The 22,819-nt window shown below is 41.8% G+C and overlaps 1 protein-coding gene across 2 annotated transcripts in view; it reads right to left on the reverse strand.

Annotated features, from left to right (window-relative positions):
* Positions 1–18,483, reverse strand: part of LOC122664089 (phosphoenolpyruvate carboxylase 4) — a 63,171-nt gene extending 44,688 nt beyond the window's left edge. Inside the window, exons 1-8 of one of the 2 annotated variants that reach the window (XM_043859775.1) lie at positions 18,264–18,483; positions 17,850–18,013; positions 17,574–17,688; positions 17,405–17,482; positions 17,225–17,293; positions 17,069–17,147; positions 16,838–16,914; positions 16,391–16,486 (exon numbers count right to left, since the gene is read on the reverse strand). In XM_043859775.1, coding sequence (XP_043715710.1) covers positions 16,391–16,486; positions 16,838–16,914; positions 17,069–17,147; positions 17,225–17,293; positions 17,405–17,482; positions 17,574–17,688; positions 17,850–18,013; positions 18,264–18,419 — 834 coding nt within the window. In that variant the 5' untranslated portion in view covers positions 18,420–18,483. Of the gene's footprint in view, positions 1–16,390; positions 16,487–16,837; positions 16,915–17,068; positions 17,148–17,224; positions 17,294–17,404; positions 17,483–17,570; positions 17,689–17,849; positions 18,014–18,263 lie in introns of both variants that reach the window. The other variant, XM_043859776.1, reaches the window with a different exon arrangement.
* Positions 18,484–22,819: the final 4,336 nt, after the last annotated feature.

Here is a 22,819-nt window from a genome sequence, read left to right on the forward strand (position 1 = left end):
TCCTGTTTGTTATACATATTGTTTCCTCCCTTTCCTACAAGGTCGGCCTTTTAGAGGAAGCGGTTGCAACATGGTATCAGAGCCAAAAATATTCCGGGATATGGGAATTAAAAAAGTTTTCCCTTTTTCTTTTTTTCTCTCTCTCGGTTCGTGATTCTGCCCTAAAGAAGCCTACTGCCAGTCCCTCCACCTAGCGCCACCCCCAACAGGTCCTCCACCATCTCCTGCTACCTTCGTCAAGCCCTCCACAGCCTTCTGCCTCCTTTGCCAAGCTCCGCCAACCCTCCGCCACCTCCGCTAGGCTCCGACAACCTACCCACCACCTCCGCCAAGCCCCGTAGGCCTCTTCCCTCCCTTCCGCCACACCCCACCAGTCCCGCAAGCCTCTCGCTTCCTCCTCCTTTCGCGTGAGAGGCTTCTCTCTTGCTGCCTTTTTCCTAAACCCCCCTTGGTGGTGAGTTGACTCCCACCAAGATTTTTCTACCTTCCCTCCTTATGTTCTAAATTTTTTTGGGGGGATTTATTTCTGTTTTTTTTACCAGTCATCATGCCTGACAACTCTGAGATCACTTCTGCCTCATCTGGTTCTGATGGTTTGTCGCAATGTGACTTCATTCCGTTTCCAATGAATCCCATCAAGTTAAATGGTAGTAATTATTTGTTATGATCTCGCTCCTGCTTATTTGCGATTGGTTCCCGTGGTCTCTCTGGCTACATCACGGGCACTCAGGTCAGGCCTGATGAGACTGGTTCTGCACATGCTCGATGGGTGAACTTCAATTTCTTGGTTATGTCATATCTGGTTAATTCCATGCACCAAGATATTGTCAAGCGCTATCTCCTTGATTCGGCTGCGAAGATTTGGAAAACAGCCAAGGACACCTATTCTCAGGTTGGGAATGTTGCCTAATGTTATGAGCTTCGTTAGAAAATTCACTCTACCAAGCAGTTGGAGTTGTCTCTGTCTCAGTATCACAACACCATGTGTACTATGTGGCAGCAGTTGGACTATCTGGGCACATTCACTGCCACCTGCGATGTTGATGCCACGGCCTTCTGTAAGTGGGAGGATGGCTTATGTTTTTTTTATTTTTTGGCTGGCCTCAATATTGAGTTTGATCAAATCCATGCCAATATTTTGAATTGCAACCCACTTCCATCTCTGGAGAAGGCCTATGTGATTCTCTCGGCTGAGGACAGTAGACGTACAGCTATGGTTCATCCAGTTACTCAGGAACGATCGGCTCTTATCTCTGGTTCACAGGCTTCCCGAGGAAATTCTTCCCGGTCTGCTAGTACCGACTACCGATCGGACATCTGGTGATCGCCCTGCCATTAAATGCAATCACTGTGGGAAGGAGTGGCATACCAAAGACCGCTGTTGGAAGCTTCATGGTCGCCCTGCAGAGACTCGAGGACGTGGGAAGGGTGGTTCCAATCGGCCTAGTAACACCTGTGCCCATCAGGCAACTTCTAACGACCGGCCTGATCAATCTCTTTCCTAAGTTCTGGCTGAATTGCAAAATCTTCGGGATATGGTGAATCGATTGGACACATCTTCTTCGGCATCAGTATCTCCTTCCATGGCTGTCCCGGCTTTGTCTCTGCCTACCAACCCAAATTCTTCTTCTTCCACAAGTATTTCATTTGGTGGGAACTGCACCTCGGTCATGCCCGATTCTTGGGTAATTGACTCAAGGGTAACCGACCATATGACAGATTCTTCATCTGTTTTTTCCAAATATTTTCCTCTTTCTGGTCATAACAAGGTTCGTGTTGCTGATGGGTCTCTTTCTCCTATCTCGGGGAAGGGATCTGTCCAGTGCACTTCCTCTCTTAGCCTTTCCTCTGTCTTACATGTTCCAAAGTTTACTACTAATTTGCTTTCCATTAGTAGCCTAACTAAGGATTTAAACAGCAAAGTAACATTTTTTCCAACCTATTGTTTGTTTCAGGACTTGGCAATGGACAGTACGATTGCATGTGGTAAAGTGGTTGGTGGTCTGTACGTGCTTGAGAGTTCCCGGGCAGCTTTGACATCTCAGCCGGCATCTTCTGATTTTGATTCTACACTATTTGAGTTGAATAATTGGCATCGTCGTTTGGGTCATCCTCCTATAGGAGTTTTATCTACTTTATTTCCTAGTCTAGTAAAACGGTGTAATAAACATAATTTTTCTTGTGATGACTGCACTTTGGCAAAGCAAACTAGAAGTATTTTTCCTATTTCTGATAATTGAAGCAATGTGCCTTTTGGTTTTATACATTCTGATGTGTGGGGCCTTGCCGGATGTATTTCTACCTCTAGATTTAGATGGTTTGTCACTTTCATTAACTGTTTTAGCCGGACAACTTGGGTGTATTTGATGCATAGTAAAAGTGACATCTTCACTTGTTTCACTCTATTCCATAAAATGGTCCAGACCCAATTCGATGCCAAGGTGAAGATTCTCCGTTCAGATAATGGAAAAGAGTATATAGATGGTGCCTTTCGCTCCTATTTGGACATGGAATCATACACCAGACTTATTGTGTTGACACTCCTGTTCAGAATGGAGTGGTTGAACGCAAGAATAGACATCTCTTGGAGGTTGCTCGTTCTCTTATGTTTACTATGGTTGTTCCTCCATGCTTCTGGGGTGATGCTGTTCTTACAGCCACCTATCTTATCAATCAGCTTCCCTCTCGAGTCTTAGGTGCCCACTGTCCCTTGGACACATTGGTTGGAAAATCGACTTTTGTGGAGCCTCCAAAGGTCTTTGGCTGTGTCATGTTTGCCAAGAATCGCCATGTACACAGCAAGTTTGATCCTAAAGGACTGCGGTGCATTTTTTTGGGTTACTCAGCTACCCAGAAAGGGTATAAATGCTATCATCCTCCTACACGAAAGGTGTTTGTCACTATGGATGTCGTCTTCCGGGAGTCTGAGGTAAACAGCCGGTACCTCAGCAGGGGGAGATTCTAAGTGGTGAAGAGGTCCCGCTGATTGCTCCTCTGGACATTGAGATACCTACTATAGAGGATGTCTCTATTGAACTAGAAGATGGAGTTACAAGTCAGGAACAAGAAGTGGGACAGATTGAGCAACAGCAACAGGTGCAGGGGGAGAATAATGTGAAGACTAATGTGAAGACTTACACTCGGGGAACTGATTTTCCTTTAGATGGCCCTCGGTACAAAGAGACCACCAATACCGACCCCACACAATCGGCACCTGTTCCTGCTCCAAGTCTTGCTCCTAATCATTTTTCTTGTAAGCCACCTCCTGATCCTAGTCTTGATTTACCCATTGCTATTCAGAAACCAAAAAGGAGTTGTACACAGCATCCTATTCCAACTTTGTGCCATACAACTCTCTAACTCCTGCTTTCCATGCTTTTGTATCTTCTTTATCCTTTGTTTCCATCCCTAACAATTGGCAGGAAGCAATAGCCGAACAAAAATGAAAGGATGCGATGAATGAAGAAATGCTTGCCCTTGAGAAGAATCAGACCTAGGATTTGGTAAGTCCTCCACTAGGAAAGAACCGGGTTGGTTGTAAATGGGTCTTTGTCGTGAAGCACAAGGCTGATGGCTCAGTGGAAAGATACAAAGGAAGACTCGTAGCCTAAGGGTTTACCCAAACCCAGGGAATTGACTATCAAGAGACATTTACTCCAGTAGCAAAGATGAATACTATGCGGGTTATCATCTCTTGTGCTGTGAATCGAGGATGGGAACTCCAACAACTTGATGTGAAGAATGCATTCCTACATGGAGATACCTCCTGGCTTTACCTCTTCAGAGACTCAAGGAAAGGTGTGTAAGTTGAAGAAGGCTCTTTATGGTCTGAAGCAGTCACCGAGGGCTTGGTTTGGCCGATTCCACAAGGCTATGGTTGCTTATGGGTATAAGCAGAGGAATGCTGACCATACATTGTTTGTTAAAAGGATGGAACAGCAAGTGACCATTTTGATTGTCTATGTTGATGACATAGTGATCACGGGTAGTGATGCACATAAAATCCAGAAGCTGAAGACATATTTGGGCATCGAATTTGAAGTTAAAGATTTGGGGAGATTGAGATATTTTTTAGGGATTAAGGTTGCCTATTTAGCTAAGGGCATATCTCTTTCCCAAAGAAAATATACCCTGGATCTATTGAGTGAAACAGGGATGCTTGGGTGTAAACCAGCAGACACCCCTCTTGAGCCCACCACACATTTGAAGAGTAAGAAAGGTGAACCAGTGGACAAGGGTAGCTATCAGAGGCTAGTTGGCCGATTGATATACCTCTCACATACTCGACCAGACATCACATTTGTTGTAAGTATTGTCAGTCAATACATGCATGATCCTCACTCTTCTCATTTGGAAGCAACATACAGAATACTCCGTTACCTCAAGTCCTCTTCTGGAAAGGGAGTCTTGTATTCTTCACATAACCATCTCCGGGTAGAAGCATACACTGATGCAGATTGGGCTGGCAGTCCTAATGATAGGAAGTCCACATCCGGATATTGCACATTTGTTGGAGGGAACCTAACTACTTACAGGAGCAAAAAAAAAAAGTTGTTTAGCTCGATCTAGTGCTGAAGCTGAATTTCGAGCTATGGCACAGGGTATTTGTGAACTTCTCTGGCTCAAGGGGCTTCTTCAAGACTTGGGGATGAATATTGATCTTCCAATGCGGCTCTACTGTGACAGCAAGTCAGCAATCAGCATTGCTCACAACCCAGTCCAACATGATCGTACCAAACATGTTGAGATTGACCGGCACTTCATCAAAGAGAAATTGGAACAGGGAATAGTTTGTATTCCATTTATCCAGTCTAGTGAACAGCTGGCTGATATCCTTACCAAAGGGATCAGCAATAAGTTATTTTTTCCTATTGTTAGCAAGTAGGGCATGTTTGATATGTATGTACCAACTTGAGGGGGAGTGTTGTAATATTGGTTCAGGGATAGAATAGTCATAAGGGTATTTATGTCCTTGCACTCATTCCAGAATGTTCTTCTCTTTGTTATAAATAAAGATGGGTGTAGTCACTCTGACTCAAGCCAATATTCACGGAATTCAACAGGATGTAATCTCCTCTATTATAAATACAAGGCTTGTTTGATCATATTGATCACCCAAGCAATTACTCGCTAATTCAGATCCGTTAACACGGTATCAGAGCAGGTTTCGGATTAGAGCAGTCTCCTTTTTCTCCATTCTCGATTTCCCCTTCTCCTCCCTTTCATTCTCGAGCTCTTCTTCCGCTCTTTCCCTATTTGTTCTTCATTCTCCCACTAGGGCAGTACTAATGAGGTGATCTACAGATCCAGTTGCTGCCCTCCATCACCTCATTCAATGTTATAGAAATTTCAGATCGATGGGAGCCTGTTCTCTAACTGCGACTTTTGTAGACTTCAAGGTTTTTTGGACTGATTCAATCTACTCTTACAAGGGATCTCTCCGCATTGTTGAAGCTCAATTACTGCAGCAGATACTTATTGGACAAGATTCTATCTCCAGCCATATTGCGGCTTCTCTCCCTGATCAATTTTTGCTCTCATATTGGTTCTTTTCAAAACCCTGCAAATATCGATATTGGAGTTTTACTTCTCTGTTGATGCTGGATTTTGGAAGGGTGGTTCAGCACTACTACAAGTACATTAGACTGGTTTTTTGATTGCCTTCTACCCCACATCGATCTCACTTGAATTAGGGTTTTTTTAAAACCCTGAAAAAGTCGATCTAGGGGATTGCCTTATCTGTTGCTGCTGGTTTTTGGGGACAACTCTTCCTACATTTAAAGAAGTTTCACCTCCAATTTCCAGCTCATATCTTGGAGTATTCATTGGGTTTGTCATCACCACAGCCCCTCTCTACGATTTGGGTGTCTCTGCTCCATAATGGGTGACTCTGAAATCTCTACTGGCACTTCTGCTGCTGATGGGTATGGTAGGAATGATACCCGTGACCTTCTCCCTAATCCAATCAAATAGGATGGGAGCAATTACCTGATATGGTCTCGCTCTGCTTACTTTCCATTTCTGGTCGTGGGCTTACTGGCCATATTGATGGTACTACTGTCATGCCAACTGAAGCTGGCCATCTTCTGAACAGGTGGATATCCAATAATGGTATCCTCATGTCTTATTTGATTGGTTCCATGCAATCAGACCTTGCGAGTGGATTTCTTCTTCTTGATACAGCTGCACAGATATGGTCTACCTACAAGGTAACATATAGACAGCTTGGCAATGATGCCCAGGTTTATGAACTCCGGAAGAAAGTCCTTCACACCACTCAGGGGGAATTGTCTGTCTCCAAGTACTATGCTACTCTTCGCAGCCTTTGGCAACAGTTGGATCATTTTTCTGATTACCATCCTTCCACTCCTGGTGATATAGCTGCTTATAAGAAGCATGTTGACAAGATACGGGTCTATGACTTCTTAGCTGGATTAAATCTGGATTATGATCAGATTCGGGTTCAAGTGTTAGGTCACTCTTCTTTTCCCACACTTGAACAATCCTATGCCTTGGTCTCCTCTGAAGAAAATCGTAGGGCTGCTATGCTTCATCCTCCACCTACTTAGAGATCGGCTCTCCAGACTGCTTCCACGGCCATTCCTATCCCTGCTGGTAACTCCTCTTCTGGTGATTCTACCAAGGGCATTGTCACTTATGAGCACTGTAACAAGCCCTACCATACCAAAGAGAAATGTTGGAAACTTCATGAAAAACCAGCGGACTTTGAAGCCAAACGTGCTGGCGTGCTGCCAAGAAGAAACCAAACAAGAAGGCCCATCACTCTGAGTCTGTTGCTACAGCCCCTACTACTGACACTGGTTTTAACTGCAAAGTAACATTTTTTCCTTCTCATTGTGTTTTTCAGGATCTGGCCTCTGGGAAGACGATTGGATTGGGCAAAGTGCACGGTGGTTTGTACCTACTTGATGATGGGCGTCTCACTCCACCACCATTCCCTTCTCTACACCAAAACTCTTTAGTCTCTTCTGAAATTTAACAATGGCATTCTAGATTAGGTCAACCTCCATTAGGAATTTTAACAACTTTATTTCCTACTTTGGTCCAAAAATGTGATAAGAATGATTTTTTTTTGTAAGGCTTGTGTTCTGGCCAAACAGACACGTTCAACTTATTCTATTTCAAATAAAAAGAGTTCTTCACTTTTTTATTTGTTGCATTCTGATGTTTGGGGCCCTTATCGTAAGACTTCTCTTTCTGGTAATCGTTGGTTTGTTTCCTTTATTGACTGTCACTCTAGACACACATGAGTTTATATTATGCACAAAAAAAAAAACAGGTGTTTTCGTGTTTTCAACATTTTCATAAAATGGTTCAAACTCAGTTCCAGGCTACTCTCAAAATAGAAGTGATAATGGAACTGAGTATACAGAAAATCAATTTCAAAAATATTTTGCTGATCATGGGATTATTCACCAGACTAGTTGTACCGATACCCCAGCCCAAAATGGTGTGGCTGAACGGAAGAACCGCCATTGATTAGAAGTGGCCAGAGCATTGATGTTTGCTCGACATGTTCCATCCCAATATTGGGGGGATGTTGTTCTCACTGCAACCTATCTCATCGGTTGCCTTCTCGTGTTCTTGACTCCGGCAGTAAGGCTGAGATTTTACATGAGAGTTCCTCCTTTGTGGTTTCTCCCAAGGTGTTTGGTTGTGTGTGTTATGCTAGAAATACTAGATCTCAAGGCAAACTTTAACCCCGTGGGTTGCGGTGTATTTTTTTGGGTTACTCTCCAACCTAAAAAGGTTATAAGTGTTACCAACCCTACTTCCTGTCGTACTCTGGTCAGTATGGATGTCGTTTTTCATGAAAGCCTTTCATATTATTCTTCACCCCCTCTCCAGGGGGAGAGCTCTAGTTCTAGTGAAGATGTGTTTACTCCATTAGATGTTCCTTCATCACTTTCAGATGTTCCTCCATCTCCTTTAGATGCTGCCCCATCTCCATTGGCTGCTGCCCCTTCATCCGAAGGGAATCCTTTACAGGGGGAGCTCGTAGGAAATAATGGTGGTAATGTTCCTAGTCAAGGGGAGTTGACTCCAGTCCAGAAAACCAGCAGTGAATTTCAGAAGAGAATTGACAACGCTAACATTATAACCTATAAAAAGGGGTGTTCTAAAAGAGGGCAGTTTCAATCCACTGTAGTACCAATACCCATCCAGTTGCCGACTCAGGATCCAGATCCTTCTTCTCCTGGTAAGACATCTTCTTCCGACCTACCTATTGCTCATCGCAAAGGTACTAGGACTAGCACCCAGCATCCCATTTCTCGCTTTGTTTCTTATAGTTCTCTTTCTCCATCTTTTCGTGCATTTGTATCCTCTCTTTCTTCTGTTTCCATTCCTAAAAATTGGCAGGAAACTTATACAGATGGAAAGTGGAAGACAGCAATGTTGGAAGAAATGAGAGCACTGAGAAAAAATAATACTTGGGATCTTGTAGCTCTTCCTCCAGGGAAAAAACCAGTGGGTTGTAAATGGGTGTTTGTGGTCAAACAAAAGGCTGATGGGACTGTGGATCGATATAAGGCACGTCTGGTTGAAAAGGGCTTCACTCAGACATATGGAATTGATTACCATGAGACCTTTGCTCCTATTGGAAAGCTGAATATTGTTTGAGTTTTGCTAACTTGTGCAGTCAATCTTGGATGGGATCTACAACAACTAGATGTGAAGAATGCCTTCCTCAATGGAGAACTTGGTGAGGAGGTGTACGTGGATATTCCACCAAGGTTTTCTAGTGATAGTAATTAAGGTAAAGTGTGTAAATTGAAGCGAGTACTTTATGGGCTGAAGCAGTCACCTCGAGCATGGTTTGACCAATTTCACAAGGCCATGATTTTTGTGAGCTATAAACAGAGTAATCCTGATCACACTCTCTTTATAAAGAAGGTTGGTGAAAAACTCACTGTTCTTACAGTCTATGTGGATGACATTGTGGTTACTGGCAATGATGGTGAATAGATCAGCCGGTTGAAGACCTTTCTTGGGCAGGAGTTTGAGATTAAAGATCTAAGGAAGCTACGGTACTTTCTTGGGATTGAAGTTGACAGATCTTCCAAAGGCATCTTTCTCTCCCAAAGGAAGTATTTCCTAGACTTGTTGGCTGAAATTGGTCTATTAGGATGTCACCCTTCAGATACTCCTATGGAGGCTACTGTCTGTCTTAAAGAAAAGGAGGGTGAATCTGTTGATAAAAGCCGGTACCAAAAACTTGTGGGGAAGCTGATTTATCTCTCACACACACGTCCTGACATTGCTGTTGATGTGAGTACCGTGAGTCAGTTTATGCATGATCCCTATTCGTCTCATATGTAGGCTATTCTTCGGATTCTTCACTACTTGAAGTCAGCCCCTGGAAAAGGCATTCTCTTGTCTCCTCATGGTCACCTATGGATAGAGGCTTATACCAATGCTGATTGGGCTGGTTCTCCATATCGCAAGTCTATCTCTGCGTATTGTTCTTTTGTAGGTGGAAATCTTGTCACTTGGCATAGCAAGAAGCAGAATGTGGTGGCTCGTTCTAGTGCTGAAGCAGAGTTTCGTGCTATAGCACAAGGCATTTGTAAGTTACTTTGGCTGAAAGGCTTACTACAAGACCTTGGTGTTCTTGTTCACCTTTCTATGATGTTGTACTGTGACAACAAGGCTGCAATCAGCATTGCACACAACCCGGTACAGCATGATCGCACCAAGCATGTTGGAACTAAAGATAACTGAACCAGGTCAATCCCAAATCCTTCAACACTCACCCTCAAGTTGGTGCATGGATGTCACGCATGCCCAACTTGGAAACAATTGGTCGGAAGATCTTCACGAATAAGCCCTTAGTAAAGACATCTGCCAATTGGTTCTCTGTAGTAACAAAAAGAGTGCATATCAGACCATCTTTGATTTTCTCCTTGATAAAATGTCAATCAATTTCAAAGTGCTTGGTACTGTCATGTTGAACCGGGTTATAGGCTATATTGATTGCAGCTTTGTTGTCGTGGGAGAGTCTCATAGGTCCCTCAAGAGCTATTTTTAGATCACTGAGACGCATTTTCAGCCATATAAGCTCACATACCCCTTAAGCCATAGCACTGTTCAGCCTCGTCACTAGATCTAGAAACTACGGATTGTTTTTTACTTCTCCAGGTGACTAGGTTTCCTCTAAAGAATGTGCAGTAGCCAGAGGTGGAGTGGCAGTCATCAATGGATCTAGCCCAATCAGCATCAGTAAAGGATTCTAACTTAAGACTTCCATTGTTTAAAAATAGAATACCCTTTCCAAGAGCTGACTTTAAGTACCAAAGGATTATGTATACTGCCTCAAGAATGACAATCTTCGGATCATGTAGGAAACAACTCCCACAGCATAGGCAATGTCCGGCCTGGTGTGAGACAAATATATATAAGTCTTCCTACGAGACGTTGATATCGGTCTTTATCTACAGAATCACCACTGGTGTTGCTGAGTTGGTGGTAAACTTCAATGGGAGAATTAGTAGGTTTACAACCAAGCATCCCAATTTCTTCAAGAAGAAATGTACTTTCTTTAGGAGATGAAAATCCCTTCACTAGATCTGGCTACTTCGATTCCCAAGAAGTACTTAAGGTGTCATAGGTCTTTAGTTTCGGACTCGGTTTCCAGTCAAGTCTTTAGAAGAGAGATCTCTTCCTCATCATATCCAGTGATTACTATATCATCCACATAAACAATAAGTGTTGTAACCTTGCCAATTATGTGTTTGATAAACAGGGTATGATCAGCATTACTTTGTTTAAAGCCGAACTTTTGCATAGCCTTTTGAAACCTGCCAAACCAAACAAGAGGGGATTGTTTCAACTCATAGAGTGATTTCCAAAGTCTACATACTTTACCAGCTGTAGCAGATGATTCAAAGCCAGGACTAATGTCCATGTAGACTTCTTCTTCAAGAACACCATTGAGGAAGGCATTCTTCACGTCCAACAGCTAAAGATCCCATCCCATGTTTGCAGCACAAGACCAAGCTCGAACAGAGCTCATTTTTTGCCACTGGGGCAAATGTTTCCTGGTAATCAATGCCATAGGTCTGAGTGAATCCCTTGGCAACCAGTCCGGCCTTATAGCGAGCAATGGTTCCATTTGCATTCTACTTTATTGTGAATACCCACTTGCATCCAATTGTCTTCTTTCCGTTAGGACAAGGTACAAGATCCCAAGTGTCATTCTTCTTCAAGGCCTGCATTTCCTCTACCATGACATTCTTCCATTTTGGGTCTATGATAGCTTCCTTCCAACCCTGTGGAATAGACACAGAAGACAGAGAAGAAGCAAAGGCACGATAAGAAGGGGACAAGGACTCATAAAAGATAAAGTAAAAATTGGATGTTTTGTGTAGGCCCTTACTCCTTTTCTGAGAGCAATAGGGAAATCATCAGGATCACAAGGAGATTCATTACCTATTGCTTGGATTGGTAGAACCTACTCGGGGGGCGTAGATGAACATGGTATGTTTGGGATAGACTTTTTTTTTTGCCAAGAACACTTGATGAGATCCTTTTGTTCAATGGCAGCATCAATCTCATCCGCTTGCTTCCACTGAAGACGAACACTATCAAACACAAAAGGAGATGATGGATTCTCTTCTTCTAGAGTCTCCCCCTGAAGAGAAGCTAGTAATAAGGTTCATCCTCGTGAAAAGTCGCATCCATCGAGGAGGGTGATAACACTTATAGCTTTTCTAGGAAGAAGAATATCCAAGAAAGATACATTTGAAAGCTAGTGGGTCAAGTTTTGACCGAGAGGGAGCTGAGCTGTGAACAAAGCAAACACACCCAAATATACGGGGAGAAAGATGAGAAGCACTAGTGAGATCAGGAAGCTAGCTGACTAGTGTCTTGAAATCGAGGGCAGCGGAAGGAACTTGATTGATAAGAAAGGCAGTAGATAGCACAGCATCACCCCAATAGTACTTAGGAACCTGAGTGGTAAACATCAGAGACCTAGTGACCTCCAAAAGATGGTGGTTCTTTCGTTCTGGGATACCGTTTTGCTCAGGGGTGCAGAAACATGAGGTCTAAAAGAGGATTTCATGTGTATCAAGATATTGAAGAAACGAACCTTCAATGTATTTTGTTCCATTGTCACTGCGAAGAACCTTAACCTGGGCATTGAACTGGGTTTGGATCATTCTATGAAAGGACTGGAAACAGGAGAAAGCTTCGGATTTGAACCGAAGAAGGCATACCAAGGTTAGTCAAGTACAGTCGTCAATAAAACTGATAAACCATCTAAACCCACCCTGATCAACAGTCCGAGAAAAACCCCATAAGTCAAAGTGAATAACAAAAAAAGGAATCAAATTTTTATTATCACTGGAAAGATACGAGGAACGGGTGTGCTTAGCAAGTTCATAGATATCACAATTAAAATGGTCAAAATTACACTGTTTGATTAAAGAAGGAAACAAACGACTATAAAAGGAAGGATCACCGAGACAACGATGCCAATAATAGAGATGTCGGAGAGCACTGTCTTCTCGAATAATATGAGCTGAAACAAGAGAGGGAGCAGCAGTAAGAGCTGGATCCAAGTAGTAAAGAACATCCAGCACTATACCATATACTATACCACATCCAATCGTTGCCCCCGTCGCTAGGTCCTGAAAAACACAGTGAGAAGAAAAATAGTGAATAGAACAATTAAGATCAATGCTAAGACGGTGAATGGAAAGCATGCTCATACAGAGATTGGGAACATGCAAGACAGAAAATAAAGAAATAGTGGGTGAGCATGAGATGGACCCTTTACTAGAAATAGCAGAAAGAGAATCATCAGTGACTCAGACCTTGTCCTTGCCCGAATAAAGGTTATGAGAGGCAAACAAGTCCGATGAGCTGGTTATAGGATCCGAGGCTCCAGAATCAATTAGCCACGAAGAATCAGCATAAGAGGACGCAAGAAAAATAGTTGACTGGGCTAAATGGGAAGCAGGTGAGGTAGAGGAAGCCGTGGTAGAAGAGGCAGAACCAAGCTGAGTCACAAGTTGTTCTGCAGACATAAATGAAGTATTAGCAATGACCTCTGTAGTCTCAGTTAAGTGAGCATGAAGACAAGTAGAAGCAGATTTGCCTCCCTTCCCGCCCCTTTAGAACAGTAATGTAATTTCCAGCAAGACTCCCTGGTGTGACATGGGCAGCCACAGTAGTCACATTTTATTGGATCACGAGAAGCACCAGCCTTGCTGACCAAATCAGCACTGTCCACAGGTAAAGAGATCTGTGGTGTAGTAACAAGAGCAGATTGAGGAGGAGCAATAGGAGGCATCATGACAGAACGACGATGATCCTCATGCTGAATCATATTATAGGATTCAAGTAGTATAGAGAATGTGTTCGGTGTTCCTGTTTAAAACCTTATGCGTATCTGATCATACTCAGGATTAAGTCCAGTGAGGAAAGCATACACTCATTCCATTTCGCATTCCTTTACAAAAGTGGCAGCGTCAATGGGGCTGGTCATGGTAACAAGATGATAGAAAATCCAATCGTTGTCATAAAATCGTAAGGGCAGAGTAATAGGCAAACACAGAAAGGTCCTTTTGTCTAGTTTCTTGAGCTTGACAACGAATTTCATAGATTTGGGCATAGTTGCTGGCTTGACCATAAGTGTGCTTCGCAGCATCCCATAACTCCTTAGCTGAATTACGGAGTACAAAATTAGAACTAATGTAAGACTCCATGGAGTTCAACAGGAAAGACGATTAGGGCATCATTAGCTAACCAATTAACCATAGCTTGCCTTTCTTCCCACCCCCTTTGGGACGGCCATGTAATTTTCAACAAGTCTCCCTGGTGTGACGTGGGGGGCCCACAGCAGTCACATTTTACTAGATCACGAGAAGCACCAGCCTTGTGGACCAAACCAGCATTGTCCACAGGTAAAGAGGTATGTGGTGTAGAAACAAGAGCAGACCGAGGAAGAGCAGTAGGAGGCATCATGGCAGAACGACGATGATCCTCATGTTGAATCATATTATACGATTCAAGTAGTGTAGGGAATGTGCTCCATTTTAAAACCTGATGCACATCTAATCATACTCGGGATTAAGTCCAGTGAGGAAAGCATACACTCGTTCCATTTCACGTTCCTTTGCAAAAGTAGCTGCATCAATGGGGCTGGTCATGGTAACAGGATGATAGAAATCCAATTGTTGCCATAATGTAGAAAGGGCAGAGTAATAGACAGACATAGAAAGGTCCTTCTGTCTAGTTTCTTGAGCCTGATGACAAATTTTATAGATTTGGGCATAGTTGCTAGCTTGGCCATAAGTGTGCTTCACAGCATCCCTTAACTCCTTAGCTGAATTAAGGAGGACAAAACTGGAATTAATGGAAGACTCCATGGAGTTCAACAGGATCGACATGATCAGGGCATCATTAGCTAACCAGTTATCCACAACTTGAGTTTAAGTGGGCATAGGTGAGTCATCAGTAATATATCCCAGAAAATGATTACCAAGACTGGTAAGAAAGCAGGAACGAGACCATGTAAGGCAATTCGAACAATTCAACTTAGTGGGTCCAGGTTGGAGAGAGTGATGATGGTGAAGAGCAGTAGAGTGACTCAGGTTGCCGCTCCCAGAACCAACGGATGTCCTAAAACCCTCCATTAAAAACCGAACAAATGTACTATAGTTTGGAAAGAAGATGCTACTCACAAGATGAGGAGAGCTAAAGAACCATACAAAGGGCAGAACCACTTCAAAGAAGCATCAAAGGTAAGCCACAGTAGCTGGAGAGTCAAACATGGCACCAGCAGGGGCTAAAGAGGCACCGACAGGGGTTGGAAAGCCTGGCACAAGCAGGCAGGGCCACCGGCAGGGGCTAGAAGGCCTAGCGGTGGTCTGAGGAGGGCCGACAGGCAGTGGCAGTGGGTGGGCGATGTAATCGGCGCAAAAAAGATGCCCTAAAAGAGGGCAAAAGGGCCACAGGGGTGCGGCAATGGTAGGCAGCAGTAAGTAGCATGGTGGTGGTTAATGGTCAGAGATGGTTAGCATGGTGCGAGAATAGGGCCTAAGGGGATTGAGCTCTGATACCAAGTTGAGAAAAGAAAATGAGAGAATGATTTTGGCTTGTCAAGATGACTGAGGGCACCACTTTATATATAATCTAAGATTATTACAAATATGGAAGATCTACTCAGCATAATTAACATGTGCAATATGTGCATAATGAATCTAGACACTTAGTGTACCTAGTTACATTACCACATCAACAAGGGAACAAAAGAGAACTGAACCGGGTCAATCCCAAATCCTTCAACATAAGATCGTAGAGAAATGAGAACAGTAAATAAAAACAGAGGTATAGATTGGGAGACTAGGGAAAGAAGATGGAATAGATGGTAGAGTCTCTCACTCACACCTAGGCCTCTCACCTCACATAGGACTCTCTCCTAAACTTTTTCTCACAGCCATTGGCAAAAACCAGAACCAAGATTTCATTCAATTCTGTTGTTCCATTAGCTTACAGGCAGCTCCTTATATAGAGTGGATTGGAGTGTTCTAGACCTTCATTGATAATTTGGTCTCTCCTCCTAGACTTAATGGCCCTTACATTTCCAAGGACTTACATTGGGACTGTTTTCATAATAGTAAATGAGCCTCACATTTTCAAGGTCTTTCACAACTAACAATGAAACTAACCTATTAACATCCCCAAAAACCTATTGATATCCCCAAGACTTCACAACTTTTAGAGGACTAGATACAACTTTATCCCTCATATATGGGCTTCCAAAATAAGCCCATTACAATAGAAAATATAAAAAAATACTAATCTCATGGCCCATATAACCCATTAGACTACTTATTTAACCCATTAGATAGGATTTGGGCTTGATCCGGCATGAATACTTGTGGTAGAACCTCTCTTGATCTACATCAATTCCATTCATTTAATATCCCTTTAGTGTCATTGACATAAGAGATGTCATTTCTAAGTGAAAATAAGCTGGCAGCTATTCTTACCAGAACTCTAACAGAGATATTAATTTGAATTTCAGAACATTTTACAGCATGTAGTGTTATATGTTCAGCTTGAGGAGAACACCAAAAGAATATGGATCCTTATAGTTGGAACTTTATTCTTGAATTTGTAGGTCTTGTGGAATAAAGGAACATATTGTTACACCTTTAAAGACATTTTGTTCTGACTTCAAACAAGGTTCTTTCCTTGAATGCATAAGCTCATGAAGATCCATCAAAGTACAGTGGAAGGTCTAATCTTTACAGAAACCCGAAGCTATAATTTTCAAAATGATCAATGTCATGGTTCAAAACCCCTCTTTGCTGTCACATGGGAATTTCCCATCAATATTCAATAGTACATTACTCACCTTCGCTGTCACATTGGGATTTCCATCTCTGTCACCTCCCATCCAAGACCCAAATTTTATTGGTGTGCAGGTCAGTGGAAGTGCTCTACCCGTATGCTGTGAAAACAACGCACAACAAATTACATGAGATTGAGAAGCCTATCAAATATTATAAGCACTTCAATGACACAAAAGGTCACATCACAATCGCAAAGGACATCAGAGAACCAGCAAGGGTAAACAAGTAGAATCCCAGTATGGTGGGGCACAACAGCACTTGAAAGGATTCCATGGACAGAGGCAGGATCAATATTTGATACCAACTTAGAAGACATACATAACTGAAACACCATTTTGCGATGACACATACCTATAAAGCCCAGGCAGTGGGGATTTCTTAAACGAAAAGAATTAAAACTGTAAGTGGAATGAAGAAAAAACAGAAAACCATGGATTGAAGAAATGGACCTTCTTCAGGGCAGTGCTGACACGACGTAAATAATGAGGCACAGCTCTCCAAAGGGACTGCTCCACAATGTGTAAGCCTTGGAGGAATGAGAAATATCATTTGATAAATAGAAAACAAACCCAGAGAAAGAAAAAGAAAATAAAATAAAATGTGTTGTGTGTGTGTGTGTGTGCACGGGCGAGAGAGTGAGAGAGAGAGAGAGTACTAATATATATAAACAAGTGTTATACCAGCCCGAGCTTCATCTACTGGCGTAGGCTTGTGGCGTCTCAGTTCATCTGTCTGCCATATTGCAGTAATCTCCCTCGCCTAACAAAACCATAATTGAATGTGGATATTTAATATACAACAAGTTTTTCTTAAATTATTCAGGCAGTGATAAGTACCAGATCTTCAATGAACATCTCTCGATCTTCATGGCTAAGATCAGGACGATCATTATACTCCAGGAGATGCTACAAGAACAGAGTAGGGAATAACCCATCACTACAAACCTTCATAAAACTACACATACGATGGTAGGGTCAAAAAAGAATTTATCACTCATGTCTATCTTAATATCTTACAGCAATTCTAATGTGTTTGTACTGCAAGGTGCGCCGGTTGATTTGGGTGGGATGAGCAGTAAGAACAATCTCAACCTCCTACAGTAACAAGTAATCAATAATACATTCAAAGATATTATACCACTTCCACACACAAAGAAAATGAATATACGCAGGACAACAACACCACCTGCTTGCAGACAGTGTCATAGAGCACATCCGGAGAAAATCCTCCCTGTATCAATTGGTTGAATGTATCGTCACAAGATTTTGATAAATGGGGAACGCTGCGTGTCTTACGCACCCTGCATGAAGAAATAGACTTATAGAAGGTAAACCATCAAACTGTTGAGAATCCTATATATAGAGACACTTACATGTATAAATTCATATATATGTAAGCATATAAACGTTTGAATCAGGGGAAGATCAGAAGGACTTCAAGGGATCAGCAACAAGAGATCACCTGTGATGGGTCTCAGCAATACCCATCAGATTGAGATTATGGCTGAATGCTCGGGCGAGAGTTAAGGCTTCTTCTAGAGTCATCTTTGATATCTCCGACGCCAACTGCTTCTCAAGCAGCTCGGCTGTGTCCACGATTCCCGCCATTCTCATATTACAACCACTCTAAAAACCCACAATAGAATACACTCAATACATTGAATACTCCAGGAAACAAAGAAATGAAAGAAAATGACAACCCATAACAGTACACTGAAGATTGAACTACAAGAGAAAATCTAGCAAACGATGCTTAAAAGAAGAACTCAAAATCTATTACAGAACAAATAAAAAAAATAGAAATGAACCAAGGAGAACAAGATGAAGGTATACGAGTAACCTGAACATCAGAAAATAGGGAAGTCATCTAGGGTACCTGAGCTAGGACTCGCATTCGTTCGAGCTTCTCCATGACTTGAGTCCCAACCTCTCGCTGAAGGGCGTCGTTGAGAAGGCTGCCAAGTAACCTACAATCATCCTCAAAGGTCTGGAACGAGATTTCCTCTGCAATATCATCTGTTGTGTCCGTCATTGTAGCAGAGAGCCAGGAAAGATGGAAGACAGAAACAGAGGAGAAAAGAACTAGAGAAGTGAGAAGCAGAGAGAGAGAGAGAGAGAAAGGTTGAGGTAATGAGAAGACAAGGCGGAGAAGGAAACGTTGATGTAGGAAGGAAGGGTCAAAAGCTCGAAAAGGTGGGCCCTATTTATTTCCTTTAAAGTTTTACCGTGTCATCTACCACGGAGAGAATGACACGTGTTAAATAAAACCGTAGTTAGCGGGTTGTTCTCCCCATCAGCCCTTCAGGTGGGTCTGAGACGTATGGGCCTTGCATGGATCATCCGACCTGGATTTCGGGGATATTCACTCGGTTGGTGGGCCCCATACATTGCTTCTAATGCATAATGCAGTTCCATGTTTATGGGAAAAAGATATCTGTCCGGGAGTGTAGCCTACGCCAGCATTCCCATGAGTCTATCTCTCTTCTCCCCATGTGAAAAGACACCTCTGCCCTCTTGTTTTAAGGAGGAGATAGATAGACACATGGGAATGCTGGCGTAGGCCACACTCCCGTATAGGGAACTGCTTCCCCATTTTTATTTTCACTCTCATAACCCGGATGTTGAACCAAGTTCAGCTCCATGTTCAAAATCCGGTTCAAGAAATGTGTCGACCAGATAAATTCTAAAAGCTTTGTTTGGGAACCATTTTCAAGGAGTTTCCTTTGGAATTTATCTGGTTGACCCATTGATTGAATCGGGTTTTATCAACCAAACCACCAGGCTTTAGAACTATATTGTTCGTCCTCATTGTTGCAACCAAGTGTTCAAAATTTTGGAATTGGATCGGTGGGTCAGTCGATTCAGATTGGAATGGATCGTGATCAATCTTGATTCTGACCAATTCAACAAGACTGATGATTCATGCCAAGAAACACTAGAATCGTTGAGTTTTCAAATTTGAAAGCCGATTCTAAGGTTCTTAGGATTGCTTTGAACTGATCGAAATCGTCTAGAACCGATTCAATCTCCGATTCTGTGTGGCCATATTTTCCAGTTCATCTATGAACCAAATGGAGTCAGCAGGATCAATTTGATAACCCACAAAAAACAAAAAAAAATGGTTTTACCAAATTAGGTTTGCCCAACAATTCATACTGATCCAAAAATAATGGAGACACGTACGTTACCCCAAACAATTAATTATGGAGTAATGTATCCTTCTATGAGCAACAATTATTTGTGAGTTGTGACACTTCCAATCCGTCAAGATTTATAATGGCAAAGAGAGAGCTTCTTAGAAGGAATCGTTTTCCTCTCCGGTCACTATATGGTGCAATAATGCATCGTGCGGCGGTTGCAGAGGCCATGTGCATTATGTGGGACTCGCTGTGCCACATGATCTTTGCAGCGCCGCATGATGCAGTAATCACTGTGCAGTAACAAGAGAGGATAAAAATAGGTTTTTTAACACATAGGTCCTCAAATTAATACATTTTTTTCATTTGGGAGAAAAAGTATCATCCGGTTGCACCAGACATGCGGCCCATGCGTCGTGATACAAGGGTGTGCGAAATGACCGCCGCACCCCTGGTCAGTTTCGGGTTTCCAAGGGGTGCAGAGGTCATTTTGCATGCCCCTATGTCAGGGCGCAAGGGCAGCATGCACTGCACGACCTGGTGGCCTTCTCTTCCCTTTTTTTTTTTTAGAGGGGTAAGTCCGAATTAATACAATTTGTCATTAAAAAAAAAAAAAAACTGATGATCATAACAAGTGTAACAACAAAATCACTGTTTTATAGGATATCTTGCATATTGTAAATCCATGTTTGCCAAATAAGACTTAATGAAATTTCTTGCCTGGTTGGGAGCATGGTTCTAAATATTGGAATGTATCGATCTCAGTTGATACTAATATTAAGACAAATCAGCATATATCAGACAATTTTGCCTCTATTTTTTCCTAAAAGGAAAATTAATTTTAAACGAAATCTTGCCCTTATCACAGTCATTGGAAACCAATATTTGAAATCATGATTGTGAGAAATGTTCCACAAAAAAGAAAAAAAAAAAGTTCTAGATGAATTAAGGGGAGCAATTTCCTACCCGAAAACGGAAAGTGCTACCTCTCGCTCTGTATCTATCGCCTCACCGGTAGGAATAATTTCCCTGTGAGTTAAATATAAAAGTGGTGTTTGGTAATAGATCACAAATTTTTTTATATATATACATATGAAAGAAAACAATAACACTTAAGATCTAAATAATTAGCTACAATCAATTACATTGCACTCTAAATGAGAGGCAGATAGATACCTTAGAACATTTAGCTAATACAGCATAATTATGAGGTAAGTGAACATAATATCTACTAACTTTAGTAATTGTATACTACAGATTCAAAACACTTAAATTGTTGTTTGATATCAGATGACAAATTGCAAAGGTATGTGTGGGGAATCTAACTCCTCTCAGGTTCCCTGCCCAGTCAAGTTCGTAGGTTCCTCTCATAGGGGGTCGGAAATGACAACCTCACCCCCTGTCCGAACACACTGCCCGAGTGGGGTGAGGTCGTCATTTCCGCCCTCCCTATGAGAAGAACCTACGAACCTGACTGGGCAGGGAACCTGAGAGGAGAAAAATTCGTGTGTGGGATATGTCGCCACGTTCCACCATCTACAAAAAACAAACAAACAAAATAGAGGTTTGGTTGGATTGACATATGAAAGGTGATGCAACCACAGAAATGATGCCACGGCCCACAATTCACATGAGTAGTAGCAAATTCTTGTTAGATTTAGCATATAGTAATGCAACTAAAGCATATGTTAATAAGTTAACCCAAAATGGAGCCCACTTTGTTATCTAGTGCTTTAACTTGATAAGGATTTGGGAATATCTGGATTGATCACCATTTCTTAAACATATAGAATAAAGCTATAATTAATGATAGTAAATTTAACATATAATAATGCAACTAATCAAATGTTAGTAATAAATTAAACCAAATGGAGCCCATTTTGTGAACTACTGATTTATCTTGATGAGAGCATCTAGGAATATCTGGATGGATTGTTATTTCTTTAAGATAAAGAATAAAGCTATCATGGCCTCATGGGTTAGTTAAGCATAGGGAAGGTGCTTGGGCTGGCTTTAAAGTTGGAGTTTGAGGCCCACTTAGAATTGATGTGTTGGACTTTGTTGCTTTTGTTAAATGTATAGACTTAATCTTAGTTCAACTTAATGGTGAAAATGTTTCCATGACATTGTAACCCAAGAGCTTTCCATCCCAGCCATATTGTTGAGGAATCTTTGAATCATAGTGAATTCTTGGTTTTGTGAGCTAATTGTTAAAGGAATGGGGTTCTTGACCTGAGTTCTTGGCGGATTTTTATCTGTTCCATTTCTGACATCTTCCATTTATGTCAATTTCCACTTTAGATTCTCGACACATAGCATATTTAAATTCTACGGTTAGATTTGGAGGATGGAATTTACCCATCCAACCCTAAGCTAACCCAAATTACCATTCTCTCTCTCTCTCTCTCTCGGAAACTCTTCCGAGGGCATATCAAAGCCTTGCAAATCCTGGGCGCAGAGGGTTGGAAGGAAGAAACGCGAACAGGATAAAACACGAGCCCTTCTGAGAATCTCTTGTAGAAAAACGAAAGAGAAGCGCAGAAGCAACATCTCTACACATAACAGAATCTCATATTCCTAGAGTAAAATTTCTTTAAGTTGTCACTTCTTTCTCTCTACTTATCCATTCATTCGATATTTCTTCTCTAAGTTGTAACTTTGTGATGTTTCACATGGGGCTTATGGGTTTTTCTTCTTTTGAGTCTTGATTCCATATTCTTCTAATCTTCTTTTTCTTTTAGATTTGGCTGTTTTACAGTGTGGCACGATATTTTTTGAACTATGGTTACTTTGTCGGTTCTTGAAACCAATTACTCTTGTTCTACCGATCTGATAATGATTCATTCCTTTCTCTTTACCCCTTTGATTTGATTTTGCTGATAAATTTTGTGCTTTGATCTTTTTGTTTGGATTTCCTCATTATTAAGTTAAGGAGTTCTACTCGAGATGGTTGAATTATTCTTCTTCTTCTGAAACTGAATCTGAGCTTGGCCAAGGGCTCTTGTTTTAAATCATATCAACAGAAAGGTCTTGAAATGGAGAAAAGCAGCACCTTAAAAAAAAAAAAAAAAAAAAAAAAACCAGAGCATCAATTTCTTGAAACGAAATCAACAGAACAGTCTCAAAATGGCTAATCACTGCGAATCATAGTATCGTAAGGTCTGCAACCAATTTTGAATATGGAAACAAATAAGAACTATTGTAACGGAGGTTTCAATTTCAGACACGCTTGTAGAGACGATAGAGCTCAACCGGCTAGTTTTATCTCTACTTCTTCTGAATCTGAGCTTGGCCG

Source organism: Telopea speciosissima, chromosome 6 (assembly GCF_018873765.1).
Source record: "Telopea speciosissima isolate NSW1024214 ecotype Mountain lineage chromosome 6, Tspe_v1, whole genome shotgun sequence".
Taxonomy (NCBI): Eukaryota; Viridiplantae; Streptophyta; class Magnoliopsida; order Proteales; family Proteaceae; genus Telopea; species Telopea speciosissima.